This window comes from Opisthocomus hoazin, chromosome 7 (assembly GCF_030867145.1).
Source record: "Opisthocomus hoazin isolate bOpiHoa1 chromosome 7, bOpiHoa1.hap1, whole genome shotgun sequence".
In the NCBI taxonomy this organism is placed as follows: Eukaryota; Metazoa; Chordata; class Aves; order Opisthocomiformes; family Opisthocomidae; genus Opisthocomus; species Opisthocomus hoazin.
In genome coordinates, this window is record NC_134420.1 from 47,636,281 (window position 1) to 47,661,721 (window position 25,441).

At 52.9% G+C, this 25,441-nt stretch overlaps 1 protein-coding gene across 1 annotated transcript; it reads left to right on the forward strand.

Moving 5' to 3' along the window:
- Window positions 1–303: 303 nt before the first annotated feature.
- VSX2 (visual system homeobox 2) lies at window positions 304–24,041 on the forward strand. Its single transcript, XM_075427372.1, has 5 exons — window positions 304–742; window positions 1,783–1,867; window positions 4,739–4,862; window positions 22,195–22,375; window positions 23,710–24,041. Exons 1-5 carry the CDS (start codon window positions 304–306, stop codon window positions 24,039–24,041), a joined length of 1,161 nt encoding a protein of 386 aa, XP_075283487.1.
- The last annotated feature ends 1,400 nt before the right edge of the window (window positions 24,042–25,441 follow it).

The following is a 25,441-nucleotide window of genomic DNA, read 5'->3' on the forward strand; positions in this document are numbered from 1 at the left end:
CCGATGTCTCCCTGCGCGGCTGTTCTGCGCACCTCTCCCCGGGGGGCCGGTACTCCGCTCCGTGCCTGTGAACGCACGGATGCCTCCATCCCCCCGAGCCGCGGGCACCGGCCCCAGCCCGCCGAGCAGCGGCCCCGCCGCCGCCGGTGCCGGCTTTTTTGGCATCCCTAATCGCGACAGGCCCCTGTGATTGGCTGCGCGGCTCTGACCCCGCTCGGGCTCCCGGCTGGGCGGATAAAAGGGGCCCGAGCCGGGGGCTCCCAGGCATTCCCGGAGCGGGCACCAGGGACCGCCGGCCGCAGCATGACGGGCAAAGCGGGCGCGGCGCTGGCCCCCAGCCTGCCCGGTAAGCCCAAGCCCGACGGCGCGGCCGCGGCCCCCGCCGCCCCGCCGCCGCCCCCGCCGCCCCCCGCGGCGGGGGCCAAGCCCAGCTCCGGGCCCACCCCTCCCCGCTGCACCGGCTTCGGCATCCAGGAGATCCTGGGCTTGAACAAGGAGCCGCCGTCGCACCCTCGGGCCGCCCTGGACTCGCTGCCCGCCGGGCACCTGCTGGCGGCCCGCTCCGTCCTCAGCCCCGCCGGGGTGGGCGGCGTGGGCATGGGGCTTCTGGGGGCCGGCGGCATCCCCGGCTTCTACACCCAGCCCACCTTCCTGGAGGTGCTCTCCGACCCCCAGAGCGTCCACCTGCAGCCCCTGGCCCGGGCCCCCGGGCAGCTGGACAGCAGCCAGACGGCCAGCTCAGGTAGGCACGTCCCCGGCCCCCGGGGACCCCGCCGCCCCCCCGGCGGGAGGCGCCGAGCCCGGCGGAGGGAAGGCGATTTCGTTTCGGTCCCGAGGAGGAGGAGAAGGGCGGACGGGCGGGACCGCATTCCCTCCCGCGTCCGGGGCCGCGGCGTGATGGCGCGGCCGGGTGCGCCCGGCCCGGGGGTGCTCGGAGCCCAGCGGAAGCGGTCCCCCCGCGGCCCCGGAGGCCCTAACTCGTTGCCGGGGAATTGGGGGCCGCTCGGCATTCCTTTCCTAGACGGCAGCAGCCGCCCGCAGCCCTCCCCGCAGGCTCCGCTCCCAGGCCGCCTCGAGTCCCCCAGCAGCGGTGGGCGGCAGCGCCCGGCCCCGGCGCCCACCCGCAGGCTCCTCCCGGGCACCGGGCCGGAGCGCGGGGCACAGCGGCCCGCATCGAAATGCGGGGCCCGGTGCCGTCCCCCGGCCGCTCCTTCGGGGCAAAGGCGGTGCCGCCCGGCCCTGAACACCCCGTGGCCCGGGCACTCCTGGGGAGCCCGGGGCCGCGGGGCCCGGCTCTTCCCGGGATTTTGGGGTTTTTTTGCCGTTGGCTCCACAAACCTCAATTTTTCCCTCCCCGCTCCGGCGTTTCTGCGGGGAAGTGCGGGATCCCTGGGCTGGGGCAGGCTGCCGCGGGTGCCCGGCAGCGGGGAGGGGGCTGCGGCTTCCCCATTTTCCCCACGGTTTGGTTGAGCTCTGCGTTTTGTCAGAGAGACAACAGCAGTCCCAGCAAACGGCTCCGGGGGAGAGCGAGAGCCCGGTGTCGGCCCGGAGCCTTCCCCGGCGGGGGCGGATCGCACCGGACCGGCGCCGGCACCGGGAGCGGGGCTGCGGCCGCGCCGGCCTGGGGGGAGCGGCCTCCGGCGGGCCCCGTCCGCGGCGCGACCGCAACGAAACCTCCGGCCGGAGGGAGCGGAGGGAGCGGAGCCGCCGGGCCCGGCCCTGTCCGGGGGTCCCCGGCGGGCAGGGAGCCCCGGCCTACGGCCGCTGCCCGTCTCTCCGCAGATTCCGAGGATGTCTCCTCCAGCGACCGCAAAATGTCCAAATCCTCCCTAAACCAGAGCAAGAAACGAAAGAAGAGGCGGCACAGGTAAGCGAGCGGCCGCCGCCCCGCCGGCTCCCGCTGCCCCCTCCCCAGGGCACCGGGCACCGGCAGCGCCGAGCTCCGGCCGGCCCGACCCCAAATACCCCTCCCGGTACCGGCCGCCGGAGAGCCCCGGCTGCCCTGCGGCTTCTTCCCCGGGCCCTTTCCTTTTTTCTTTCTCCTCTCCCAAAATAAACCGCGTTCAGGGACGTGCCTGCGGGGAGCGCGGGGACCGGCCACAGGTGGCCTTTTATTTCGTTTTTCTGGCTGGGGATGCGGGTACCCCGAGCCGCCAACCCGTGCAGCCCCTGAGCGTTGGGTGCGATGCGGATCGGCGGTGCTCGGGGGTGGGGAGGAGAAACATGACCATGGACCTGTCCGAAGCTGAAGCCGTTAAATAGTCAAAACCGTTCCCTGCTCCGCATAATGCAATCTTAATATTGGCTATCAGCTAGGGACCATTTCTATCAGTGATTTAAATATTTTATTACTTCCAAATGAATATTTTGCCAGCAAATTAGGTAGCTGGGAATCAGACACAGCCTGCAGAGGAGCTGCAGAAGGTTGGAGGTTTGGTTAAGCAAACCAAGATCCACTCTGGGGGATCCGGAGGGGATGTGGTTTCCCCTCGGGAGCGGTCGGGGTAACGGACTTTGCCTGACTTCTCCCGCAGTTAAAATGGAGCTGGGTTGTTTGCGCCTTACAAACAGAAACGAAAAAATCCCGTGCTGGGTTCTGGCATTTCTGTGGCCGGAGAGCCAGGACAAAGGAAGGCCAGGCGCTATCCTGGGTGATTTAGGGACAATTAAATCAATCCGGCCACGGTGCAGGACGGGTGGATTAAAAGATGCCCCAGTGAAAGCTGAGCAGGGTGCGGGGTGGAAGGAGACCAACTGTCCCAGGAGAGGTCCTGCTCTGTGTGCGACGGGAGGCTTGGTCATCCCAAACCCGGGGTCCGTCCTTCCCCGGGCAAATGCTCCCAGTTCCGGAGCTCTGGGGTAAACACGGGTCCGTTTTCTCTGTGGACCGGACGGGGCTGGGTGAAAAAGCAGCAGGTCGCAGTCTGGGTGGGAGAGAGGAAACGAAATTCAGATTTATTTTGTTTTCGGTTCTGCAACGTTTAGCTGTAATTGTGTATTCTGTAATAAACGGTGAAGACCTCTAGTTGTACCAAGAAAGGGCTGGGAGGTGCCAGGCCAGTAGCCTGCAGATATCTGTGGGGTGGAAACGCCAAAAGGACCGGTGGATTGTGTATTGCCAAAGGGACAGGGGCTACCAGGGCGGAGAGCTGAAAGGGGAAAACTTTGGCTGGATGTCAGGCAAAACCTTCCCACCGCTCAGCCTTGCTCCCGTCCGAGCAGCAACGCTTGAATTCCGAACGGGGTCAAAACTGGAAGAATTATTCCCGTGGTCCCATAGAGAGAAAACAGGCGCGTTAACGTGCCTCTGCTGTCCCGGGAGCTCGCGGGTTTGTCCGAGCTGAAGGAAAACTGTTTGAAAAGAGAACGGGTTTAGGCGTGAATTTTAAGAAGGGTCTGATTGCAGGCAGGTCCCTTGCATTTGCATGCTGCTTTTGTTCGTAAAGTTATCGATCTGGCGGAATCCTTTCGATTCTGAACCGCGGAGGATATTTCTGAGATTTTTCTCTTTTGCTCTCTGGAATTGTAGGGCTTTCCTGAAATTCGGGTGTATTTTAGACAAGGACTTTTTTTTCCTCTTTCCTTCCCCCTTCTGGGAGCCACATGTTTCTTAGTTTAATAATATATTTATACGTTTATTTTGAACAAAGGCTGCAATCGTTGTTGGTGGTTTTTTTGTTTGTTGGTTTGGTGTTCTTTTTTTTTTTTTTTTTTTTTTTTTTTTTTTTTTGTGTTGGAGTGTTGTTAGTTTTTATCAAAATTTGCTTTTTGTGTACCAGGGGGCTTGGAGGGTGGGAGTTTTAACCCTCGGGGGAGTGGAAGTGGCCTGAGACCTCTCACCCATCCCCTGGCGAAGGGCTTTCATCCGTCTCGGCTTTCCAGCTGCTGATTTTTCAATCTGGTTGTCCCGAGCCGAAAACTGGCTGCGCAAAGGCGGGTTGGGCTGCTGCCCGCCCAGGGCGGTCCGGGGGGATTTCCAGAGGATAATGGGGTAATGCAACCTGGCAGGGAGCAGCTAATGGGATATCGGCGTGGAAGCAGCCAGGGGGAAGGCAGAGGAAGGGAGCTGGCACTGGCTCTCCTAGGGAAGGACCGGTGGAAACCAGCGGGGAGCAGAGTGGATGAGACCTTTGGAGGATTCAGCCGAGGACCGGGGCTCCACGGGAGGATTATTTGCTCGTGGAGATTGAAGAGGCTAAGCACCAGCAGCTGGGGAAGGGCTCAGCACCTCTCCAGACGGGGTGCTGAGGGGATGCTGCTTTATCTCAGCGTGACTACCAAAGGGTTAAGAAACCTCTGGATGCAAGAGGAGGAGAGGGGGGGTGGTTTTCAGCCAGGCCAGGGGTGGGTGCTCTGCCCTGTTGGAGGGAGGGTGAGCGATAGGGACACCCCCGGGTTCCTCACAAGAGGCAGCAGGGTCGGGGGTGTAAGAGCAGCTGCCATTGCTGGTGGTTGCGGGTGCTGGCTGCTGCGGAGGGACCGTCTCCAGAGGGCAGTCCCTGAAAGGGAGGTGATTTGTAATTGTTTAAAGTGCTGTCTTCTGGCATTTTCTGGTTCTCCTTTCACCCTGGCACCTGACCTTTTGTGCACAGAAACACAGGAGATGGGGGGAGGGGGGGGAACTATGTGTCGGCATGTTACCCAGGTTTCTGTAGCTTCTGTGTCCATTTCTCTGACTCTTCATCGTCTTTGCTGCTTCTTCTTTCGTTTTTTGATCAAAGAGTTTTACTCCCCTCAGGACAATCTTCACATCCTACCAACTGGAGGAGCTGGAAAAGGCCTTCAATGAGGCCCACTATCCTGATGTATATGCTAGAGAGATGTTGGCCATGAAAACAGAGTTGCCAGAAGACAGGATACAGGTAATCATATCTCTTGGACCCCCTTATGCTGCCCCTCTCAGCTGTGTTCATCCCTCCCTGAAGAAAAGGTAGCGGCAGGGAAGGCTGACATTGCTCTGAATAAACCTCCCCAGCCTGTCCGCTCCCCTGCTCTCTATGGCTAGGCAGCCAGATCAGCTGTTCTTGGCAGATTTGTATTTGCTCTTTGTATGTCAACATGTGCTGTACTGACATGTTGTCCCGGTGATTTTGGGGGTGTATAACAGAGGGAACCCTAAATCATTGAAGGGGAACTGATGTGCAAGGAAATACTGCAGCGTTTTGAGGTCTTGGTGGTATAGGCAAGAAGAGACCCTCCTGGAGAGCAGGTCTGGGTGGGCAGTGTGGGAGGGAAAGTGCTCATCTCTGCTCCTCTGAGCACAGGAGGGGTGGTGCGGGCAGCTAGTATCATTGTGGGTAGGACTGCGGTGTGGGAATGACGGGTGAGTCCCAGGGAGGTGTTTGCACTGTCGCTGCATTTTCACTGCCTCCACAAGTGAAGCTTCCTTTAAAGTTTCTGGGGATGTCTTGGTTTTTTTTTAATGATTTTTGATGTTTGGGGTTTGATTGCATGCCAGTCCTGCCTGCCGTGCCACTGTGAGGAGGCAGAACCAGGCTGTGTGGAGTATCGCCACTCTGTGATGAATCCTCCGGCAGTGAGGAGCAGCCTGAGCAGCAGGGCTGTGCCAGCACCAGCCTTCGACATGCGTGGCAGCCAGCGTGCAGGCCACCATCACAGCCCCAGCAACCAGCGAGGTCTTACAGCTGCCGTGTGCAGCGTGGGAGGCACAGTGTGCTTGGACAGACCAACCATGACGTTCACAAGGGTGGACTCCAGCAGCTTCTGCTGCCTCCCTGCTCCCCATGCCCTGCTCCTGCCGGGTTGCTGCGCAAGGCATGGGAGTGCAATGGCCAAGTCTTGAATCCCTTTTTGCTGGTGCAGGTGATGTTTCTTGGCTGTCTGGGGGTTAAATTGGCCTGCTCCCCCACACAGTGGCAGCGGCTGCCTCTGTGGCTGGTGCGTAGCTGTTTCTACAAGAGGGATTGGCATGAGTGCCACATGGCGTTGGGAGGGTCCTGGTTTCCCTGATTCCTCCTTCTGCTCAGTCTCTCCTCACGCAGGCCTAGCACCCGCTGATCTGTTCCTTCAGCCTGTGCTCTTTCTTCCCTAAGGAGACGGCCCAGGAGGCCGCTCCCTCGTGGGTTTGGAAGGTAGCTCAGAGGGCACTTAGCAAGATAACACTGATGCTGGAAGCTGCTGAGGCATGACCCTGTGCAGGGACAGGCAGATCCTCCCAAACAAAATTGCAGCCCTTTTTCCCCCAGTCTTGAGCCCCCCTTGCTACCCTCATTTTCGTGCTCAATCAAGAGTGACATTTTTATAAAAGCAACTTGTGTTTGTTATCCTGTTCTGCTGGCAGGACTCCTGCTGACCTAACAGCTTGTAGGCAACCTACATGCTGACAGGATTTCCAAAGGTCTTCAGAAATGATTGCCCATCATCTGAAATCCTACCTGACGTGTTAGGACTTTGCTCTGAGCAGCAGGCCCTGGGGCTTTGCCTCTAGAGAGAGTGTGCTGGATGGAGGGTCATTTCTCCACTTGTGACCCTGTAGGACCTCAAGTCAAGAAAGGAGTGACCTGTTGGAAATTTAGTGTTGCCTGCATCCACCGTCTGATGTTGAGCTGGAAAAAAGGTCCTTTGATTTCCCACGAAGGGCCTTTTCAAGGAAGCGGTTCTTCTAGTGGCACAGTGTATGCTGAACTGCAGAGGCACCATTTCTCCTGTGACCAGGGCTGAGGGCCCTCACTATGGGTGAGGCAGAGGGAGGTGTTATGGCAGACAATGCAGAACCGGACATGACACGTATTGTTTCAGCATCTGGAGCATCCTTCTAGTGCTGAGACTCAGTGTTTTATCTGATTTGAAAGTGCAGTGGTGGCTAATGTATCTTAACTGTCACTGACTTGCTGCCAGCATGTATTCTGTGCTGGCTAATGAACAACTGCCTAGTCTTCCTGTACTGCAGAGTTTTTAAAGGTAGGAGTGCTCCTTACTGTGATCCTTCTGCCCCAGAGATCCAGTTAGACTTGGACAGCAGAAGCACCCTGTGTGACTGTTCTAAACTTCAGGTGTTGCTAATGGCACATATATTCCCGGAGAAAGTGCTTGTGAGTGACACTTTTGCTCATCTTGAAAGGGGTAATCATGAGAAAGAGCAGAATTTCTGTGCCCATCTGTTGTGTGAGAGCATGAGCACTACACCAGCGTGCACATCAGGGTCATGTAGGAGTCCTGAGCACCCCTGATGGGGGAGAAATGTTAGCTCCCACCGATCTTCGAAAGGGATCCCTGGGAAATATTCAAGGTCAGGTTGGACGGGGCTCTGAGCAACCTGCTCTAGTTGAAGGTGTCCCTGCTCAATGCAGGGGGATCGGACTAGATGACCTTTAATGGTCCCTTCCAACCCCAACTATTCTATGATTCTATGATCTTTCCAATGAGTCAGCACCCGATTGTCGCTTACCACATAATCTGTGATGTATCCTTGTCCATGCTTTTATTTTTGTGTCACAAGCCATGACAAGGTGATTCCCAGTCTTGGTCACGCTTCTTGTTATCACACTTCATGTTGCTTTTCAAAATAAGCCCTTTTGTATGAGCCTAATTCTTTCCCCCTTGTTGTAATGTTCACACTCTATAAATAAATCTAAGCTGTTCACCTGTTTTCTTCTCCTGGCTGTCACTTTTGGTTTTCATCATCACTTAAGCAAACTGTGAAGATCTTTTCTTTAATCATTCTTTATAAATCATACGCTAGTCTCTTAATCATGTGGTTGTTCTTCTGTGAAGCCCATCCTGCCCATCAGTCTGCCTGGAGATACGGGACCCGTGTCTACAGCTGTACACTGGGTGTGTTCATACCGATTCGGCCGGACTTCTGAGTCCTTGCAGAAACAGCCTTGAATTAGCACCAATCCACTTGCTTCTGTCTTTATTTATTTCTATTTATCTAATTCAGTCACTTCAAGATCTTTTTAGACAGATCTCATTTATCCTCAGGCTTTTCCCTTCAGTGTTCTGGGTTTCAAATGCCATGTTATTAACTTTGGCTAACAAGCATAATAACGGCCCTACCATCACTGACACTGGCAAGAGGTGGATATTAGAGAAGAGTATGAGAGTAGGGCAACTATTTAGCAATACTCACTGAGTACTTTGACAGCCTCCTGGGATTCTGAACACATGTAAATATCCTAACATCCCATGACAAGGAGTTCTGCAGCAGAACTGCACAAGTGAAGTAAATCTTGCTCTGAATCTATTAGCATCATTTAACGCTCCTTGGAAGAGTCACCTGACAATGAATTTTTATTCTTTTCTTCATGATATTTATAATTTCATGTCATCTTATGGTTTTTTCCTTGCGTGAGCTTCTAGCTGCTCAAGGGAGCTCTATATTTTTGCATTTTCATTGTAGCTCACAGTTCCTCCCATCTTTCCACATTGTTCTTTCCCTCTTGTAGGTCATTAATGAAAGCATTTTCTAAGATTGTTGTGAACATCACGGCATTTCATGCGGGTTCCCACTGGATCCACACCTAAGAGTGATATCTACCACTTATTTTCATTCATGGACTTATTTCTCAGGAGGTAGTAGTCAAAGAGAAAGTAAATCACCTATGAAATTCAATATGAAAGTGAAATTCAAAGAATGCAATTGAGAGAATGATATATAGGAACTGCTTGCATGTAAAACCTTCAGCAGAACACTACAAATAGCCATCAGAGGCCAAGAAAGTTATTGGTTTGAGAGAACATTGAATTCAGGAAAAAAATATTCAAATCCTCTATTTAAAGAGAAGATGAACATGTGGTTTTTTTCAAGGCAGCACTCTTTCTCATTGCATCCATCTTCCTCCCGTATTAAGCTGGCTGCTCTTAGAAGGAACAGGAGCATCCTCACATCAGGCAACATGGGAAAAGAATTTCATTTCCCCAGTGAGACACTTTGCGCAAGTCAGACCAGATGTCACTGCGGCCATTTTGCAAGATACTTGAAAAAGACTGCATTAATCCATGTGTTTGAAAGAGTATTCAGAAGAATTGAAGTGCTGCTATTAGAATAAACCCAGACATTTCTGTAAAATCCAGGTGGGGTAAGTAGATAGCAGATTCCTGTGGGGAAGTATAACCTTAATAGACAACTTGAAGTATTCAAAATGGCTTTAAACTGACAAGTATTCTGACACCTGACTTAAATTGGTGTCTTTCTCATAAAAGATTCTTTAAGCATAATGTCTAGATTTTAGATAAGTTATACCTATTGAATTTATTAGTATGTGACAGTTCCAGACTTTAAACACCTGTATCTACAACATTAAAGTTCAGTTTGATTAGGCATTATTGAAATGACTGTGTATGTTTGTCATTATAGTATATCTCCTACTCATCAAATAAATCAAGCAATCTGTTCAGTATTTAAAAAAAATAAGATCCTGGCTGCCATTGTGGGGACACTAGATTCACCTTTTAAGGGAACTAGTCAATTAAAACAGAGAATAAAAATTTTCAGTTCTTGTTGTTACATGATTGTATGGTAATTACATGGATGAACTATGTTGGGACAAATAAAATTGCTTGTATAAGCAAAAGGAACCCCATGGAGACACTGGTGCCATGTGTGAGGAGCGGGGACTGTCTGTGTATCGAGCAAGAATTGTCAGGCAGCTAAGAGGTCAATTTTCGCTAAAAACAAACACAAGCCAACTAAAATTCTAATTGAAATGTATTGTTTTAGCTGCTATCAGATTAACACACATAGGGCCATCCTTGCTCCCACCCATTCCCAGCTCCTTGCAGCACTGGAGCCGTACTGGTGTGCTGCACTGGGCACCAGCAGCTCTTCTACCCAGTTCTTGTGTCTAAAAGGACAACGCCTGGATCTGTGACCCTCATAAAGAGGGTCCTGGCTGTCAGGGCTTGCTATACAATGAAAAAATGTATTATTTTTGCAAAGCAATGAATTTTAGTCCTAATCCCGCAGTGTAGGTGTGGAATGGGGACGACTGCTCCATGCAGTTGCTGACCTTTGCTCAATCTGTGTCTGGAATGGCCGCCAAGGGATTTCTTAGTGCTGCAGAAAGTAGCGGTGGTGTTGGTTTTCCTAAGCTTATGCTTGTCACTGTTACTCTCAATAAGTGATTATCTGTCTATTCTTGCCAAAACTTTGGGTGACTCACACTTAGAATAGAGAAAGGCCAGCATGAGGCACTGTGCCAGCGGGTTCCCACCTGTATCCCTATACAGCACGTTCATGGAGATCACGTAGCTGGAGGGAAGTTACCACAGCGTTTAGGGTGGTTGGAGGTAGATTACCAAAGTAACGGAGAAGCTGAAAGTGTTGCTGCTGTGTGAGCCAGCCATTTCAATATCTTGAATATTTTTAAGAACCCTGCAAGAATTTAATCATGAAATAGAGCTGAGCAGGTAGTGCTGGCTATCTTTGTCAATAATTCCTCAACATGAGCACGAGCTATGACAGTGAGATAACAGAGAAGTGTCATTAGCTTCCCCTATGATTTTATAAAAGTAGGAAGCGTACAAGTGAGTGTAATAAAACTAATCAAACTTACTGGCTTGGTGCGAATATTATTATGAGTGTTTCTCGTGGCGTATGGTGCATCTCTGCCTCCATATCTTTAATTGGTATGTGAGTAGTTCAACCACTTTGTTGCCGCTTCAATAACATGCCTGTTTAGTTGATCTAAATCCATATTAATTTCCATTTTTCAATTAAGAGTTGTTTAATTTGGCCCTTTCTGTAATGGAGTGTTTTCATTACCCTTTATCTATGGCCCGCTTTCAGTCCATGTGCTAGAACTTCGTTTACAAGTTAATTACCGGAGCTGCAAACAGAGGGGCTGGGTGGTGGGCGAGTGCAAGGGCCCAGGCAAGCCTTCCCAAAGGGATTATCATCTGAAAAGTCTTATGCTGCAGGCCTTTGGACAGAGGCAGAAAATGAGGCAGGAGATAGGAAGGAAAATAGAGGGCTGGGAACATCTCCTCAGCTTACTGCAAAGTGGGGACTCTCCTGCTTGTCGCTAGACCACGCAGGTTACCTGCCCAGCTGGTGGCATTTACCCTGGTACAGCTGGGGCTGTAGGTACAGCTTAGAAGATGTTTTTTTGGTGCAGAGATGGAGGTATAGAGGTATGAATGTTTTGTATATCCAGGTACCACTTCATCCTTCTGTGTTCAGTCCCTAAGTTCCTTCAGCCACAGACCAATTTTCTAAATGGGACGGGAAATTGGGTAAAACCACTCTTTTCAGTCCTTGTCTTCTACTCTCTTCCCTGCAAGCTGTGTATGACTGTCACAGAGTAAGGGGCAGTGTGGTTTTGGTGCGCTCCTCCACACTAGTGGGAGGGAAACGGGGCTTTACAGTGACAGCTCCTTCCTTGTTCTGCCCATTGTTTGGAGAGATGGTCATTGAGGGTTGGATACCTTCAAGTGTTGGGGCACTTATGCCACCTATGAAAGGAAAGACAGGCAGGCAACAAAATATGCAGTAGCTCGTTGCTGTGGAGTGCCTTGGCAAGAACTTTCCCTGCTGTGGCAAGGAATGGCTCTGTGGGCTTAATGCCAGGCTGTGCCAGCTCAGACGCTCTTCCCTGTGCTCATCCCTCTGTTTTCTTAACAACAGTAGCTTAGGGATAACCCTTCTCTGAGTTAGCCTAGGCACTGCGGTTCCTTGATCACTTCAGCTCTTCTGGAAACATCACCCTAAATCTGCATGCTGGGAACACTTGCATTCACTCCTTCTTTTAATGATGAACTTTCTTTTCTCTCCTCTGATACTGCTGCAGTTTTCCACATCTGATTTTTAAAAAAATAATTGGGCAGCCCAGCAAGTTCAATAGTTAATTCCCCTCCAGCCTTATGATGCCTGGCAGAGGGACCAGCTGATGGTTTTGTGTTCAGGTTTTCCTTTAATGACCCTTTATCATAAAGTTTTCCTCCTCTCCTGACTTTGAATAGAGATTTTTTTAACAGTTCAATAACAGAGGCACTTCAGAGACACGGTTAATTTACTCTCCCTTTTATTTCTTAATGGATCTGTTTTTCTCTGTACTGTTTATCTTTTACACTGATAGATCTCAACAAGTTCTTCTCATTCTTCTCTGGCAGCTTGAATCTCCTCTGCCTTTTCATTGTCTTTCTTTGTGGGTGCTCTGTGAGCCAGGTTTTGCACAGGCCCGTGAAGAAATGTAAAAAACCACTACCATCTGCCTCATGCACCAAGCTGTTGAGAAGTCCAGTCCTCAACAGATGACCCTGATCTCCCTGCATATGAGGCTGGCAGCTCCTTCTGTGGAGCAGAAAAGGGGAAGTGAGTTGGAGGACAAACTGTTGCTAGAATATCCTACAGCAAAGCTAGCTTCCAGACACCACCTTTCTCAGAGCCTATGAGAAAGCATTAGGCACTTTTCTGTCTACTCTGAGTGGCATTGCCCTGAGAGGAGCAAGAGGTGTCTAGTTTGGGACGTGCCCAGTGTGAGAAGCACAGTTTGCTCCCTACTTTCTGTTTCAGTGGGTTTCTGTTAGGGTCCCGACTGTCTGAGCAAAGGCAGAGCTGCAACTTTGGCTGCAGTTGTCAGAGCTTTCTCTCCAGATTCACAGCGAGGGAATGCAGGTGAAGCATCGCTTACGCCTGGTCACCTTTCTGTGACTAATATAAAGGGCCATGGCATGCGTGTTGCACATTCATAAACATGAGGATTATGTCCCCTCTGTGGTCTAGAAGTAAGCTGCTGACTGACTCCTGCCTGACTGTTGGAGCTGACCTGCTACAACCTGGCTAAGCAGCAGCACTCTGCCGGGCTGGGTTAGCCCGTACCGGTGTTGTTCAGCCAGGCCACTGCAGCCAGGCTGCCCACCCATGCTCCCGGGATGCTCTGGCTCACCTGCAGCCACAGAGTCCGGTATGCCACCAGGGGGAAATACCTTCTCATCTGTGCTACCTTTTCCTCTCCAAGGGCACTGCTTGGCTCACCTGGAGGGAGGCTGAACTGTGAGCGTGGCTGGGAAACAGCCCATTGGAAGGATCTAGCCAACCCACCCATGTAAAAGTACATGCTGAGTATCTGTGACGGTCACTGCTCTTAGCTAGATGTGCCAGTGATGTCCATTCCAGGACAAGCAGTTTTCTGTCCAGCAGGCGTTTCTCCTATCTCTAGGTCCCTTCGTACCTTAGGCTTCACAGCCATCCTTCCAACTCAGTCACCCACGACTGTCACCACAGCATCCCACCATTTGTTGATTGGAACAGCTTGTTCCATGGCTGACAGCTGAGGGGAGTCCCTGCCTGGGAGATCTTAGCCTGGGTGTGGTAGGCGCAAGGGACACCTGGTGAGCTTGGGTGTGCTGCCCTGGTGCGAGCAGCACCCACAAGCGGGTCGCGTGTTGCCAGCTCTGCGGATCACACACTCTATTGGCTGCAGGCATCAGTGGTACAGCAGCAGCCAGTGCCCGGAGCACGAGTCTTCTGCAGCTATTATGGGTCATGTGAAACCTCCTGGAGTTGTGAACTACCTGAAGAAGGTTAAGGGTACATGGAGCTAAGGAACATGTAGAGCCAGGAGCAGACAGGTGGTAGGAGTAGAGCGTTGCAGGGCCACCCCAGTGCAGCCAACATAACTGCCAGTCCTGACCTCCTGGGTGGTGGTCAGGGCACAGACCGTGGTTCTGGCCTGCTCTCTGGCTCTGGTGGTCCTCCTCCTTCCCCAGATTCAAGAGACCCTGGTGAAGAATTTTCTGAGGTTGGGTGATCAGATATCTCTTACTGCATGAGGCAAGGAATTGCAAACACCGTCCTCACCATGTATCTTCCTAAGGGAAGATTGTAAAGGGACTGCAGCTTTCTCCTTTTGGTGCTCAGTCCAAGATGATGCAGGAAAACTGACTACAACATGTTACAACGTTTTACGATACATAACATGTTTCCGCAGATACCTTCCAGCTAAAGCTTCAATGCACCAAGAGTTCCCATGCCTTAGTGAGCTCGCGCTGTAGCCCTCCGGGCTGTCCCCACACATGCAGGGACAGGCTTGAGCCTTAGCTCGGGAAACGGTGGGCACCAGGTAGTGCTGCAGACACCGTTTCCTGCAGCTGCACAGCCTCTGGCTGCTACATTTTTTTCTGGAGAAGGCCAGGGTGCACTTTTGCCCTTTGCTCCAAATGTGCTGATAAAACAGAGGGCAACATGCAGTTGCTTCTGGCATGCACGGGGCAGCCCCAGAGCAGCACAGGCAGCACTCCACAGCCTCTGAGGAAGGCTGGCATCCCAAGCACTGATTCTGGTGCCCACTGAAAGGCACCGTGAAGGGGATGTGCCATTTCTCCTCCCACCGCCCTGACTCACCTTGCTTTAATGTGAAGGTGATAACACGGTGTGTCCCCAAATGTTCTCTGAGTGCATTGCATATGGGTGTACATGAAGACCTATGCTAAGGTTTCCTCTGTGCCAGAAGACCTGCAGAGCAGTGTTAGTGGGGGAAAAGGAGGCAAAATGAAATTACACAGGCAGGATACCAGCTTGATTAACAGAGCCAGGCATTGTGAGCACCCAAAGGATGGATGTGCAGTATCACCCTTTGTGACGATGACAAATGTCTCTCTGGGTCTGTGTGGACTAGGATGATGGGCGCACTCTTGCCAGCTTTCCTGTGACTATCATGCACCTATGACCCTGATATTTTTCCTGTTTTTCAATCAGCATGTTAGGAAAAGAGGAATTTGGGTGTTTATCTGCTATGTCCCAGCATCTGGGAGCCTATATGGAGCTGTACCTCCAGCTAAGCTGCTGGTGAGCCGGCATCATGGTCTGACCATGATGAAGTCAGTGTCCCAGGGATGCACTTGCCATGCAGGTGTGTTGCAGAGATCGAGCGCGTGCTGACCGACGGATCTCACTATACCTACCATGCACATTGTGTGCACACTTGTTTTTCTCTGGGGAAGGTGGGAGCCCTGCACCTGACAAAGTTCTCCACTTTTTGAAAGGTATGACAAGTGAGAAAACATGTCACCACAAGAGGTGGCCAGGTCAGGTGAAAACCCCAGATTTGCCACGGGGATACAGTTCAAGACATGTTCCCTGATCAAGAGGGATTTTACAGCTTTGGCTGTGTAAGTCAGATAAATTGCAACAAGTTTCTATTCTTGGCCCACACAGTGCATTTAAGAGCAGGATTCAGAGGCAGGTCTGGCTTGCAGGACCAGTGCCATAGTAGTAGCATGTACGCTCAATGCTGGGTGCTGTATTGAGCCGGTATTCAATGTGTGCCCTGTGCTAGCTTAGCTTAGAGGAGACCCAAGCTTGGATGAACCATCACGTCTTCGCTTGAGAGGGATGAGTACTGTCTCACAGCTCATCTCACTATGTCTGGTTGGACTTGTTAGCCAAGTGCATCAAACACAACTCTAGCTATTACCAGGAAGGGCTCTTCCCGTGTTGTGTACGGGAATTGCTTTTTCTACTGTGGGCTCAGAAAGCTCTTTCCCAGTGTTCCGTAAGAGGAGGGATGATGAGTCCTGTGATCAGCCATGCAGCCTATGTACAACCTTTACTGCTCTCATTTAACTTCATACCCACTTTACACCTGCCATAGAAAGTGATGTCACCATAAACAGTGCCAATAATTTTGACATTACTTTTGAAAAGACAGCAATAAACTGTTTCCTGGCTTACACAAGCAGTGCAGTCTCCACCAGCAGCCTGGGGACAGGAAGCTTTCCTGGGCTGATCGCTACAGGGGAGGGATTTGGGGAAGTCCCAGGACCCGGTCAGTCCTTACACTTTCGTGGAAATTCATTACAAAGCCCCAGGGCCTGTGAGTGTGGATAGGGACATGCTCTGAGGAAGGCAGGAGGCTGCTCTTTTCAGTGCTCACATCCTCAGATTGCACCCGTCCAGGGCCACCCGGCCTGTCTGATATGAGAGTGAGGACATCGCTGTTTTTCCAGAGGAGGTTTTCATTTTGACTGTTCTCATTGTAGAGCCTTGGGTTGGAAAGGAAGAAGGTAGAAAGGGAAATGCGCAGTTGTCAGGAGGAACTGAGTGCTAAGATGGCAGCAGGGCCCTGGGTGTGGAGGTGAGCTGGAGGTGCTCTTCAGTCTGCAGCTGGACCCACCAAAAGGCTTCAAGTGGGGAAGTGACAGGTATGCCGCTGGGCATGATTTAGGACCAGCGTTCTGCTGTGAGGGGGATAACAGGCCTGACCCGGTTTCTTCTAGGCCAGGAGAGGGGAAACCAGTATGTAGACAGAGGTGTGAAGAGTTTGCAGAGGTGAGAGAGCTTCTCTGTGCCAATGCTTTGCTGTGCGTACAGTGAGGTGGCACGATCAGTCCAGAGCAGTGTGGTGGGGAAAGGGACATCACCAGCTATAGGGTGTTGGTGTAGATGTCTGGATATTTCCCACAGCAGTAAATGCCACAGAGGGAGGAGATCTGCTGTGAGAGGTTCAGTTTCTGTGCCGTTCAGCCCAAGATGGCCGGATCCCTGGGAGAAGACCGTGGGGCTGGTTGGACATAAGAGTGTTGGGTCAGAAAGCCATCAGCACCATCACATCAGGTGGGACCATGACAGCAGGTTACAACCCAAGGCAATGTCATGGAAGTCCAGAAAGCTCCCAGGCTGCCTGGCTGGGCAGGACAGTGTTTGTTGGCTGCGTCCCCACTTGAGGAGCTTAGTATCAGAAATGGCTTCTTTGCAGAGCAACAGTTCGGCTCCCCAAAACTGAAGGTTTGCACTCGGGGAATTGTCGGAGGGCAAAGAAGACGTGTGTTGGTCCGTTCGTGGGCGGGGGAGGTGGTCTCCGTGTTCCTGCCGGGGGCGCTTGGGATGTTGTCCCTCACCTTAGCTGCTGGTTCGTCACCAGCCGTGTGCGGCTGCTCCCCGCAGCCTGTCAGAGGCGTGTGCTGGTGTGTCTGTCCGTGTGTCCGTGTGTCCGTGCCTGCGTGGACGTGCGTTTGCTTGTGGCCATCTAGTGGGCATTTCAGCATGCACGGCTTTGGGCTTGGACCAGTAAAGCTTGGTGCTTGCAGGACCCCTGGTGAAGTGCGATGTCAAAGGCAGTATGTGAGACTTGGGGCAGCAAAAAATCCCCGTTATCTAGCCTGAAATTTTCCTTCAGGAAATGAGGAATGCATGGGCACAGAAAACAACATTTTTTTTAATTAGAAAGACAAAACCAATTCTCCTGTCTGTGTACCCGAGCTTGGAAAGTAGCAGCCAAGAAAATGAGTGTAAACAGTGAAAACTTTATGTTGAAACAATACACAGTAACACCCTAGACGCCTTAAAATATCCCTTTGCTAATTCAGATTCCTGGCACACGGCCAAGCTCAGGGAGATTTCGCTCTCTAGCAGACCTTGTTTCAGGAGCTGATTAGGTAAACAAACTAACTAATATGATGAATGCGGATAACAAGGACACACTGAGTCTCACGTCCCTTTGCAAAATGACAGACTCCTCCTACCACAATTTGCTCTTCTGCATCATCAATAATCTGAACAAGTATCGGTCATCATTTCTGATTCAGAGAAGAAAACTGGCAAGAATAACCTTGCCAGTCTTGACTCCAAAACACTGCAACCCTGCAGCTGAGCACAGAGTGCCTCAGCTTTTACTGCTTTGGGCAGTGGGCACTGAGGGTGAGAATTAGATGATGAAGAAGGTTAGAAACCTCCCCATTTGTAAGGCTTTGCAGTACTGCTGGTTTTAGTAAGGGGGCCTCAGCAGGAGCAGCGTCCAAGAGATGACGCTGAAGGTGCTGGTGTTGACTGCTATCTTGGCTCATACACTGCGGCTGCTCTTGGAGGAGACAGTGTCAGTGTGATGTGCACAGCAGGGTTAGAGCATGGGTGATGCTCAGCTCTGACCAAATTTTAGGGCTTGAGTTGATGGGCAGATCATCTCTGAGCAAGGTGTTGCGTTATCACCCTCTATTTGCCTGTTTCTTATGGAGAACAGGTTTTGAAGCCAATAGGTTTTGGTTTTGCAGTTTTCCTATGCCTAAAGGACCAAAACCTGTGGATATGCAAGAGTCTGCAGTTTCTGCAGGGTGTGCAGCCATGCCCAACTTGCAGCACACTGCAGTGAGCAGCATCTTCTCCTGCCACTGGTGCACGGAGGGTGTCTGGCAGCCTTGTTAGAGGTGTGCTTGGCTGCTGCACCCACCTCAGCCATGGCAGTGACCACCCCAGATCCAGCCCTTGGTGTGCCAAAGGTGGCACTTGTGGTGCCCCAGGAGCAGCCCAGGAGAGGTCTTTGAGCTGCTAAACAGAAAGTGCACACACATAGGCTGAACTCAGATGCTAACATGCCTCATGGATAGCAAGACAAAACTGTCCTCTTTACTCTGTTGTCCATTTTTTGAGGACAGGGTTCCTGGAACAAGCCCCCCCATCTTTCACAGAGGGTGCTTGTGTGATAATAAAAAGCTGTACCTCATCTTAAGATGTAGCCTGTTGGTCCAAGAGAACACTGCACATCAGATTGTCATAGCTTTGCACAAACATCTGACATGCTTCAGTCTAAAATTAATCAGGGGTTTTCACCACTGCTTATGAAATGTGGAAGTGCAGACACAATCTTTTCACCATACCCTGGGCTGTGCAATGGAGAACCAGATGAAAGCAAAGGAGAAGGATGCTGCGTGGTACACAGCCACATCAATAAAGAATTTCACAAAGCTGAGCAGACCCACATGATGGGAAGCAGCAAGAGGAAACATGAACAAACCTAAACACTGCTTGAAGCAGACTGAGTTTTACAGAATGAGATGAAGTTGTAGAGTAAATATCTCCAAGCAAAGACAACAAGCAGCCAAAGAAGACACAGAATACCAAAACTGTGAGTAAATACAAGTGTAAGGTTGAAACCCTTTCCAGTTAAGGGAGGAAAATTGAGGTGCCTGTAATAAATATTCAGAAGTTGTGACTGATGTACCAACACAGCTGAAAATACCTCAGAATTACTAAAACTAGTGCATAATTCAGCTCAGAGTCAAGGCACGGGGAAATTTTGGTAATGTGTCAAGAAATCTGAAGAAAGCAATGAAATCTTCTGCCAGAAGAAAGTGCCACTGACGGAGCCATCTGAGTGAGGGCAAAATCCCAAAAATGGGCCATGTGGAGTAATTCTGCTGATCCAAAATGGTATGAGGGCTGCCAGCGCTGTGCTGGAGCTCTTCGCTCCGTGCTGCTCAGGACGGGCTTGTGGCAGAGGTGCTGGGCTGGGGTCTGATCCCAGCAATATTCAGTATTGAACACAATTAGTTTCACTTCATTCCTGAGATCAAGATATGGCTCCCGGTCTTAAAATAAAATGGCCAACCCTTCCAATTTTTGTTCTGCTAGAAATTCAAAGTTTCCTTTTTGCAAGTCAAAACCAAGAGGAAATTCCCATCAAATGACAAAAAACGGTTGAGGAAATGTCAGAATGATCTTACTAAGGTGTTGTTGTCCTTTTGATTTTCCCATTTGGATTTAGAGCATAGATTTTGCATGTCTTCAGCAGCCGAGATTAAAATACAACATCCAGAAGACAGCCATAGATAATTTTGATTACTTTTCCACTGGCCGGATGCAGTTTTTCCTGTGCAATTGAATCAGCGATTTTTGATTGAAAATTTTCCGCCGGCTCTAGTCAAAATTGGGCTGCCAGCTGGCAAAGCTTCTGCTGGCCCCAGCATTTGTGTGGCCTTGCCGTGGGAAAGGGGATTGTCCAGGGCAGCAGGTTTAGTGGCAGTGGGCAGGGCTGGGACAGGGAGCAGGGCAGGGGAGCATGAGGCATGGGGGAGTATGCTTGGGGCATCAAGGTGGGGGGGGGGGGGGGGAGGGAGAAGGGAGAGGAGGTAGTAAAAATATCAGTGAGGAGGCACCTGTGTGAAAGAGGATTGAGGAGGGTTTAAAAATTTGCCCGCTTTGGTACTCTATGGAAAAGCCCCATCCTGGCTGAGATCCCAGGTGTGGCAACTGGTGACAAAAACAGCTGTGCAGAGCCAAGCCCTGCAAGCCACTCTGGGTACATGGAAAGGTGCCACTGCAGCCCCAGACCAAGGCAGATTTGCAGGTGCCATCCCTTGGGTTGTGCAGGAATTGCTCCCTGAAGCCAAGGGAGATAGAGAGGAGCTCTGTGGCAAGGGGTGTAACTGTGCTGGTTTATGTGGGGCAGAACAGGCGGGATCCGTCTGTCTCCTGGCTCCGGTGGGTCGAGCTGCCCCCTCGCAGCATGGAGGTGTTGGGGGTGGCCGAGAAGGAACCATGGAGGTTTGTGCTGAGGTTGGAGAGGGAGTGAGCCAGTCCCTTCCAGCTCTGCTCTCCGGGCTTTGGGTGCAGGAGGAGCGCTTGGCCTAGAATGAGAGACCCTGCCCCCATCCTGCTGACTGCACGGCTGAGCAAACCCGTGTGGTGGGTAGGCATGGAGGAAGAGCCATGCACCCCTGAGGGTCCTTGCTCAGGACCCGGTGAATTCGCAGCCATCCGTGGTCCAGGGGTCATGTAGCAGCAGTATGAAAGTGCAAATCAGACTGCTTATCATGCAGTGGAGCTGATGTGCAGCGAGGCATCGTGGCTGTAAAATCCCCTCTGACATGCACAGAGTGTCTTCTGCTGGGAGAAACTGGGATCACAGCTGCTGGAACCACCGCCCCAGCCACCCCGCAGAGCTCCCTGCGGGGCCAGGCCCCCAGGAATGGCCGAGGCTGGCTGTCACCAGCGCTAGCAAGCCCCCCGCGTACCCAGCAGCTCTGTCCCCGTAGGGCGTCGTGCTGGGCAGTGCCTCTCTGCACAGGTAGCAGCGGGGAGCTTGCCTTGCCAGCTAAGAGCAGGACATCACTCGCGGCATCAGTCTCGTCCTCCCCGCGACAGAGCTGGGGGTCTGCCCCAGTCCCCCAGTGCTCCCCACTGCAGCCCGAGCTCCCCCACGGCTACGGGCAGCGGGGACAAGAGAGGGTTAAGCTGTCAGCTCTGTAATGTTAAACAGGTGTCAAAGGCACCTCCATATATCTGCAGATTGAAATCAAATTCTTTGCAGTATAAAAAGATAAATTACCCAGGCGATTCCCGCCTCATCCCACTCATCAGGCCAGCGCCAGACGGCAAGCAATTTTTTTTTTTAATGTGCTAACGACCTAATCAAGCAATCAAGTCGGAGAAGATTGCGGAGTGACCCCGAGCATCCATCTGCCAGCGAGACCCCGCCATTCATTTCCATTCTGCCATGTACTTTCCGGGAAAGGAAGGGAAAAAAAATAGAAAAGAAAAAAAGATCCTAAACAAATTAACACCCAATTTTCTGTGAGTCTAATTAGTTAAATGAGGAGGTGTTTGGGGTGTCCGTGGGGAGGGAGGGGCTGCCTCTCAGAGAGGGGCCTGGTAACTCCATGGCATTAATTAGCGCAGGTCAATGGCGTGGCTCCCTGGGGACCAGCTGCTTTAATTTCCCGTGATATTTCAGTGCCTGAGGCCCATCGATTCAAACTGAAATTAACTTATTTTTCAATCAGGCCTGGGCTGCCCCTGGGGCTGACTCTTCCTTTGCCTCCTTCTGAATAGACCTCAAGCAATTTTTCATCTAAAGCTGATGCCTCTGCTCGGCGGGAAGGGGGGGAGCCAGGGAGGGAGGAGGGCGAGGGAGACAAGAGGAATGGAAATCGGAGAGAGAGCGCTAATAGATTTCTGCGAGCATCACCCCCCCACCACCATCGCCGCCCGCCTCTATGCTCGCTGCCCCCCCCAGGTCACAGCTCAGAGATTATTCTGCCAATTTTCTGAGAAGATGAGGGGCTCTTCAAACTGGGAATTCAGGGCAAAGCACACAGATCAGCTTCCCCCTTCTCCCGCCTCTCCCGAGCATCCGCCCCCACCCCAGCCGTCCCTGCAGGCACCGCTGCCCGCAGCCCTGCGCCACAGCTCAGACACCCAGTAAATAATGAAAGAAAATCCCAGGCACGAGAGCCAAAAGCCGCTAGAAAAAGATGCCTCGATGGCAAATTAATTACATCCTGCAGAGAGGGATGGGACCTGCTCTCGCTCTTGGCCCTCGTCACTCCTGCGAGGGAGGGAGGGAGAGATACCCGGTGGCTGCTGCATGGGGGAAGAGGTCGCAGTGCTTTGAAGGATGAGCATTCACACATCCACCTTCATCCTGCTGCACAAGCATGCATGTGTTCCCATGCAGGAAGGGGACCGATGCACCTTGTCCCCCCAAAAAACCCCATGTCCCTCCTTGTCGCTCGCCCCAGGTTTGGTTCCAGAACCGCCGGGCCAAGTGGCGGAAGAGGGAGAAGTGCTGGGGCAGGAGCAGCGTGATGGCTGAGTATGGGCTCTACGGTGCCATGGTGCGTCACTCCATCCCGCTGCCCGAGTCCATCCTCAAGTCTGCCAAGGATGGCATCATGGAGTCCTGTGCCCCTTGGCTCCTGGGTAAGAAAGCAGCTGCCTTCATGGGGTTTGACGAGTGGGTGGAGACAAATGGGGGGATGTGAGGAAGAAAATGGAGCCGTGTCCAAAACACGGGTGAAGGGCGTGCAAGGCAGGGGGACCTCGCCCCACTGCCCCCCAACCCCTGTCTCCCAATGGCCCCTCATCAATAGGGTCTGACCACTCATCCCAAATCCCTGCTGGTCCTTGGATCCTGACCTGTGGGATCTGGCTGAGGCAGGAATTTGTCCCCCATGCTCAGGCTGGTGTCAGCCTTCGACTGCCATGGTGCGAGCATCCCTCGTGCCCAGCCCTGGAGCAAGAGCTCCAACCCTCGCCCAAGGCACGAGGTCATCCCAGTCCGGTTGCCTCAGCCCCGTGACACTGTGTGGGGTGCCGGGACCCCCATATGCGCTCTCCTTGCCCAAATCCCAGGGGGAACACGCTGCTGCGGCCTCCTGCTCTTGGCACCTGGGGGAGCTGCATTTCTGCCTGGTTTTGCTTGGTTTTCTGTGCAGACACGGGGGTAGCAGCTACCCTACCACGCTCCTGCTCTTTGCTTCCCACTTTCTGACCTTTCAGGCTGGTTGTGCCCCAAAACTAGGCATCTTGAGGATGGGCTGTCCTTTCCTTCTGTGTGAAGTTGAGAGAGGCAGAGGGGTGGGTTGTGTGAGGACCAGGTCGATATGGGAACAGGCAATGACAGGACAAGGGGCAATGGGCACAAACTGAAGCACAGGAAGTTCCGTCTGAACATGAGGAAGAACTTCTTCCCTCTGAGGGTGATGGAGCCCAGGCCCAGGCTGCCCAGGGAGGTTGTGGAGTCTCCTTCTCTGGAGATATTCAAGACCCGCCTGGACGGGGTCCTGTGCGGCCTGCTGTAGGTGACCCTGCTTTAAGGACGGGGGAGGGGGTGTTGGACTACATGACCCACAGAGGTCCCTTCCAACCCCTACTATTCTGTGATTCTGTAATGGGGGTTCTCTCTCTCCCCAGCCTCAGTGAAGCTCAGGCAGCTGCACTGCTGTCCGAGACCCTCGTCCCCACGCAAGGACAAGTCAGCTTTAGGTTCACAGAGAGAAATGAAGGAGAGAGTAATTATAGACCTTTTGGGGCAGCTCCGAGGCCACGGGTGCTGGGGCCAGGCTGCCCCAGTAGCCAGCTGCCTTGCCTCGCGCGGGGGCCAGAGCGAGCGGCTTGCCGTGACTGCTGCGTGAAGCGAGGGTGTCTGCTTTTCCTTAATTCTGGCCTCTCTTTATCTTTGCTGTTTTCAGTTCAAGATGGCTTTCCCATGCCCAGGCGCTTTTCTAAACCCGAATACCAACAATTCTTTTTAGGGATGCACAAAAAGTCTCTGGAGGCAGCGGCTGAGGCGGGGAGGAAGACGGAGGTGGAGCGCCAGGCCCTGCCCAAGCTTGACAAGGGTGACAAGGAAGAGAGGGGCCCGGATCCCAAAACCACCATTTCCCAAGAGGAACTGAGAGAGAACAGCATTGCTGCCCTCAGGGCCAAAGCTCAGGAGCACAGCACCAAAGTCCTGGGGACCATCGCCGGGGACACCCCGGCCTCAGGCAGGAAGACGGAGGCAGGGGAGGAGGCAGTGGCACCAGAGGATGAGAGACAGATGGAGAAGTCGAACTTGTCGCAGAAGGAGGAGAAGCTCATCTAGGGGGGCAAGAGGCGGCAGAAGCCAGCCCTGACGGAAACTGTGTCCTCTGGGGGCCACAGCCCCCCTCGGACCACCAGGCCCCCCAGCCGCCCCTGCCCGGGGAGTGCGGCCCCGGTCTCTGCGCTTGGGGCTGCCTGGCAGGGATGGCCCCCGCCTGCTCCTCCCAGTGTACCCCTGCCCCTCGCTCCTCCGCCCCGCCGGGCCTTCCTCACCCCTTACCCCTTCTTTTCGGGGGAATGGGGAGCATCCCTTCATCGTCGCCACCCAAGAGGACACCAAGGCTCTGGGTCTCTCTGGCCTCGTGACCAGCTCTGGGGCTCTCTCCTCCTGCTCCAGCCCCAGACCCTGTCCGCCATCCTGGGGCAAGCCTGTCCCCTGCCGCTATGCCCCTGCTTGGTGCACATCTCTCCCCAGTGCTGCCCAGGCCCCTTCCCCTGGTGTTCGGTCCTGCCATGCCCCAGCCAGACCCACCGCCTTCCCCCGGCCATCGCCTCTGCCTCCGGCCCAGGCCGCAGCGGGATGAGCCCATGCCAGTGTTTGTGTGAAATGGCGACTCTCTGTCCAGGGTGGTTTGCCCTTTCCACCCGCCTCTGCCCGCCCACAGTGCTGGGGTCTGCCAGGAAGGGGCTGCGGCTTTGGGGCGGTTGAGTTCTGCCTCCATTCGGCAGGTCTAGCCCGCGGGTGCGACACCCGGTCCCACCGGCACCTCGAGGTGACCTCAGCCCATGCCGTCGGCTCCCGCAGGGCTGGCCACCACAGTCGGCTCTCATTGCCCCAAACGCCAAAGCCCACAGAGCCTCCCGCACCCCTGTGGAGGGGCCGAAACGTGAATTTATTTACCGAATACATCACTCCAGGTGAGACAACAACACCCACCCAGTTTATTTATTGAATTAAATTTGTCCAACTCACCCTCTGAGTGTTAAAGGGAATGACAGCCATGCAGATCCACCCCAACACACCCCGCAACGTGTACATACGTCTCCCAGCCAGCCCCACACGAGCGCACACAGACCCACGCAGCCAAACCTGCTCCGTGGTGCCATCACCTTCCCACTCCGGTAAGGCACTATTCCCCCCCAAGAGCTGTAGGACAGTGACTTCAAGGCAACCCTTTCTGTCCTGCTTTCAGCTGTGAGCACCCTCTCCCCAGAGCTACTGTTTTTCTGCTGTCAAAGGTTAAGTCCCTCCATCCGGCCCCTGTTTGTCTTTGTCCCCCGGTCATTTGACGTGTTAGATGATAGCCCATGGTGTGTAAATAATGTATATACAGTGAGAAAAGAATTCAGTATGAAGGTGTTTGAGATATGGAGCTGTAACAACTTCTAGTCATCCAGCATCTGTGATTTATGTGCCATTTTCTGTAAAGATATGAACAAGAATAAAACTAAACGGGAATA

Bases quoted from the DNA above. Each gene is read 5' to 3' on its own strand.
- VSX2 (XM_075427372.1), top strand. From the start codon at position 304: ATGACGGGCAAAGCGGGCGCGGCGCTGGCCCCCAGCCTGCCCGGTAAG. The intron at 743-1,782 runs GTAGGCACGTCC...GTCTCTCCGCAG, and splicing joins CAGCCAGACGGCCAGCTCAG to ATTCCGAGGATGTCTCCTCC. The intron at 4,863-22,194 runs GTAATCATATCT...CGCTCGCCCCAG, and splicing joins TGCCAGAAGACAGGATACAG to GTTTGGTTCCAGAACCGCCG.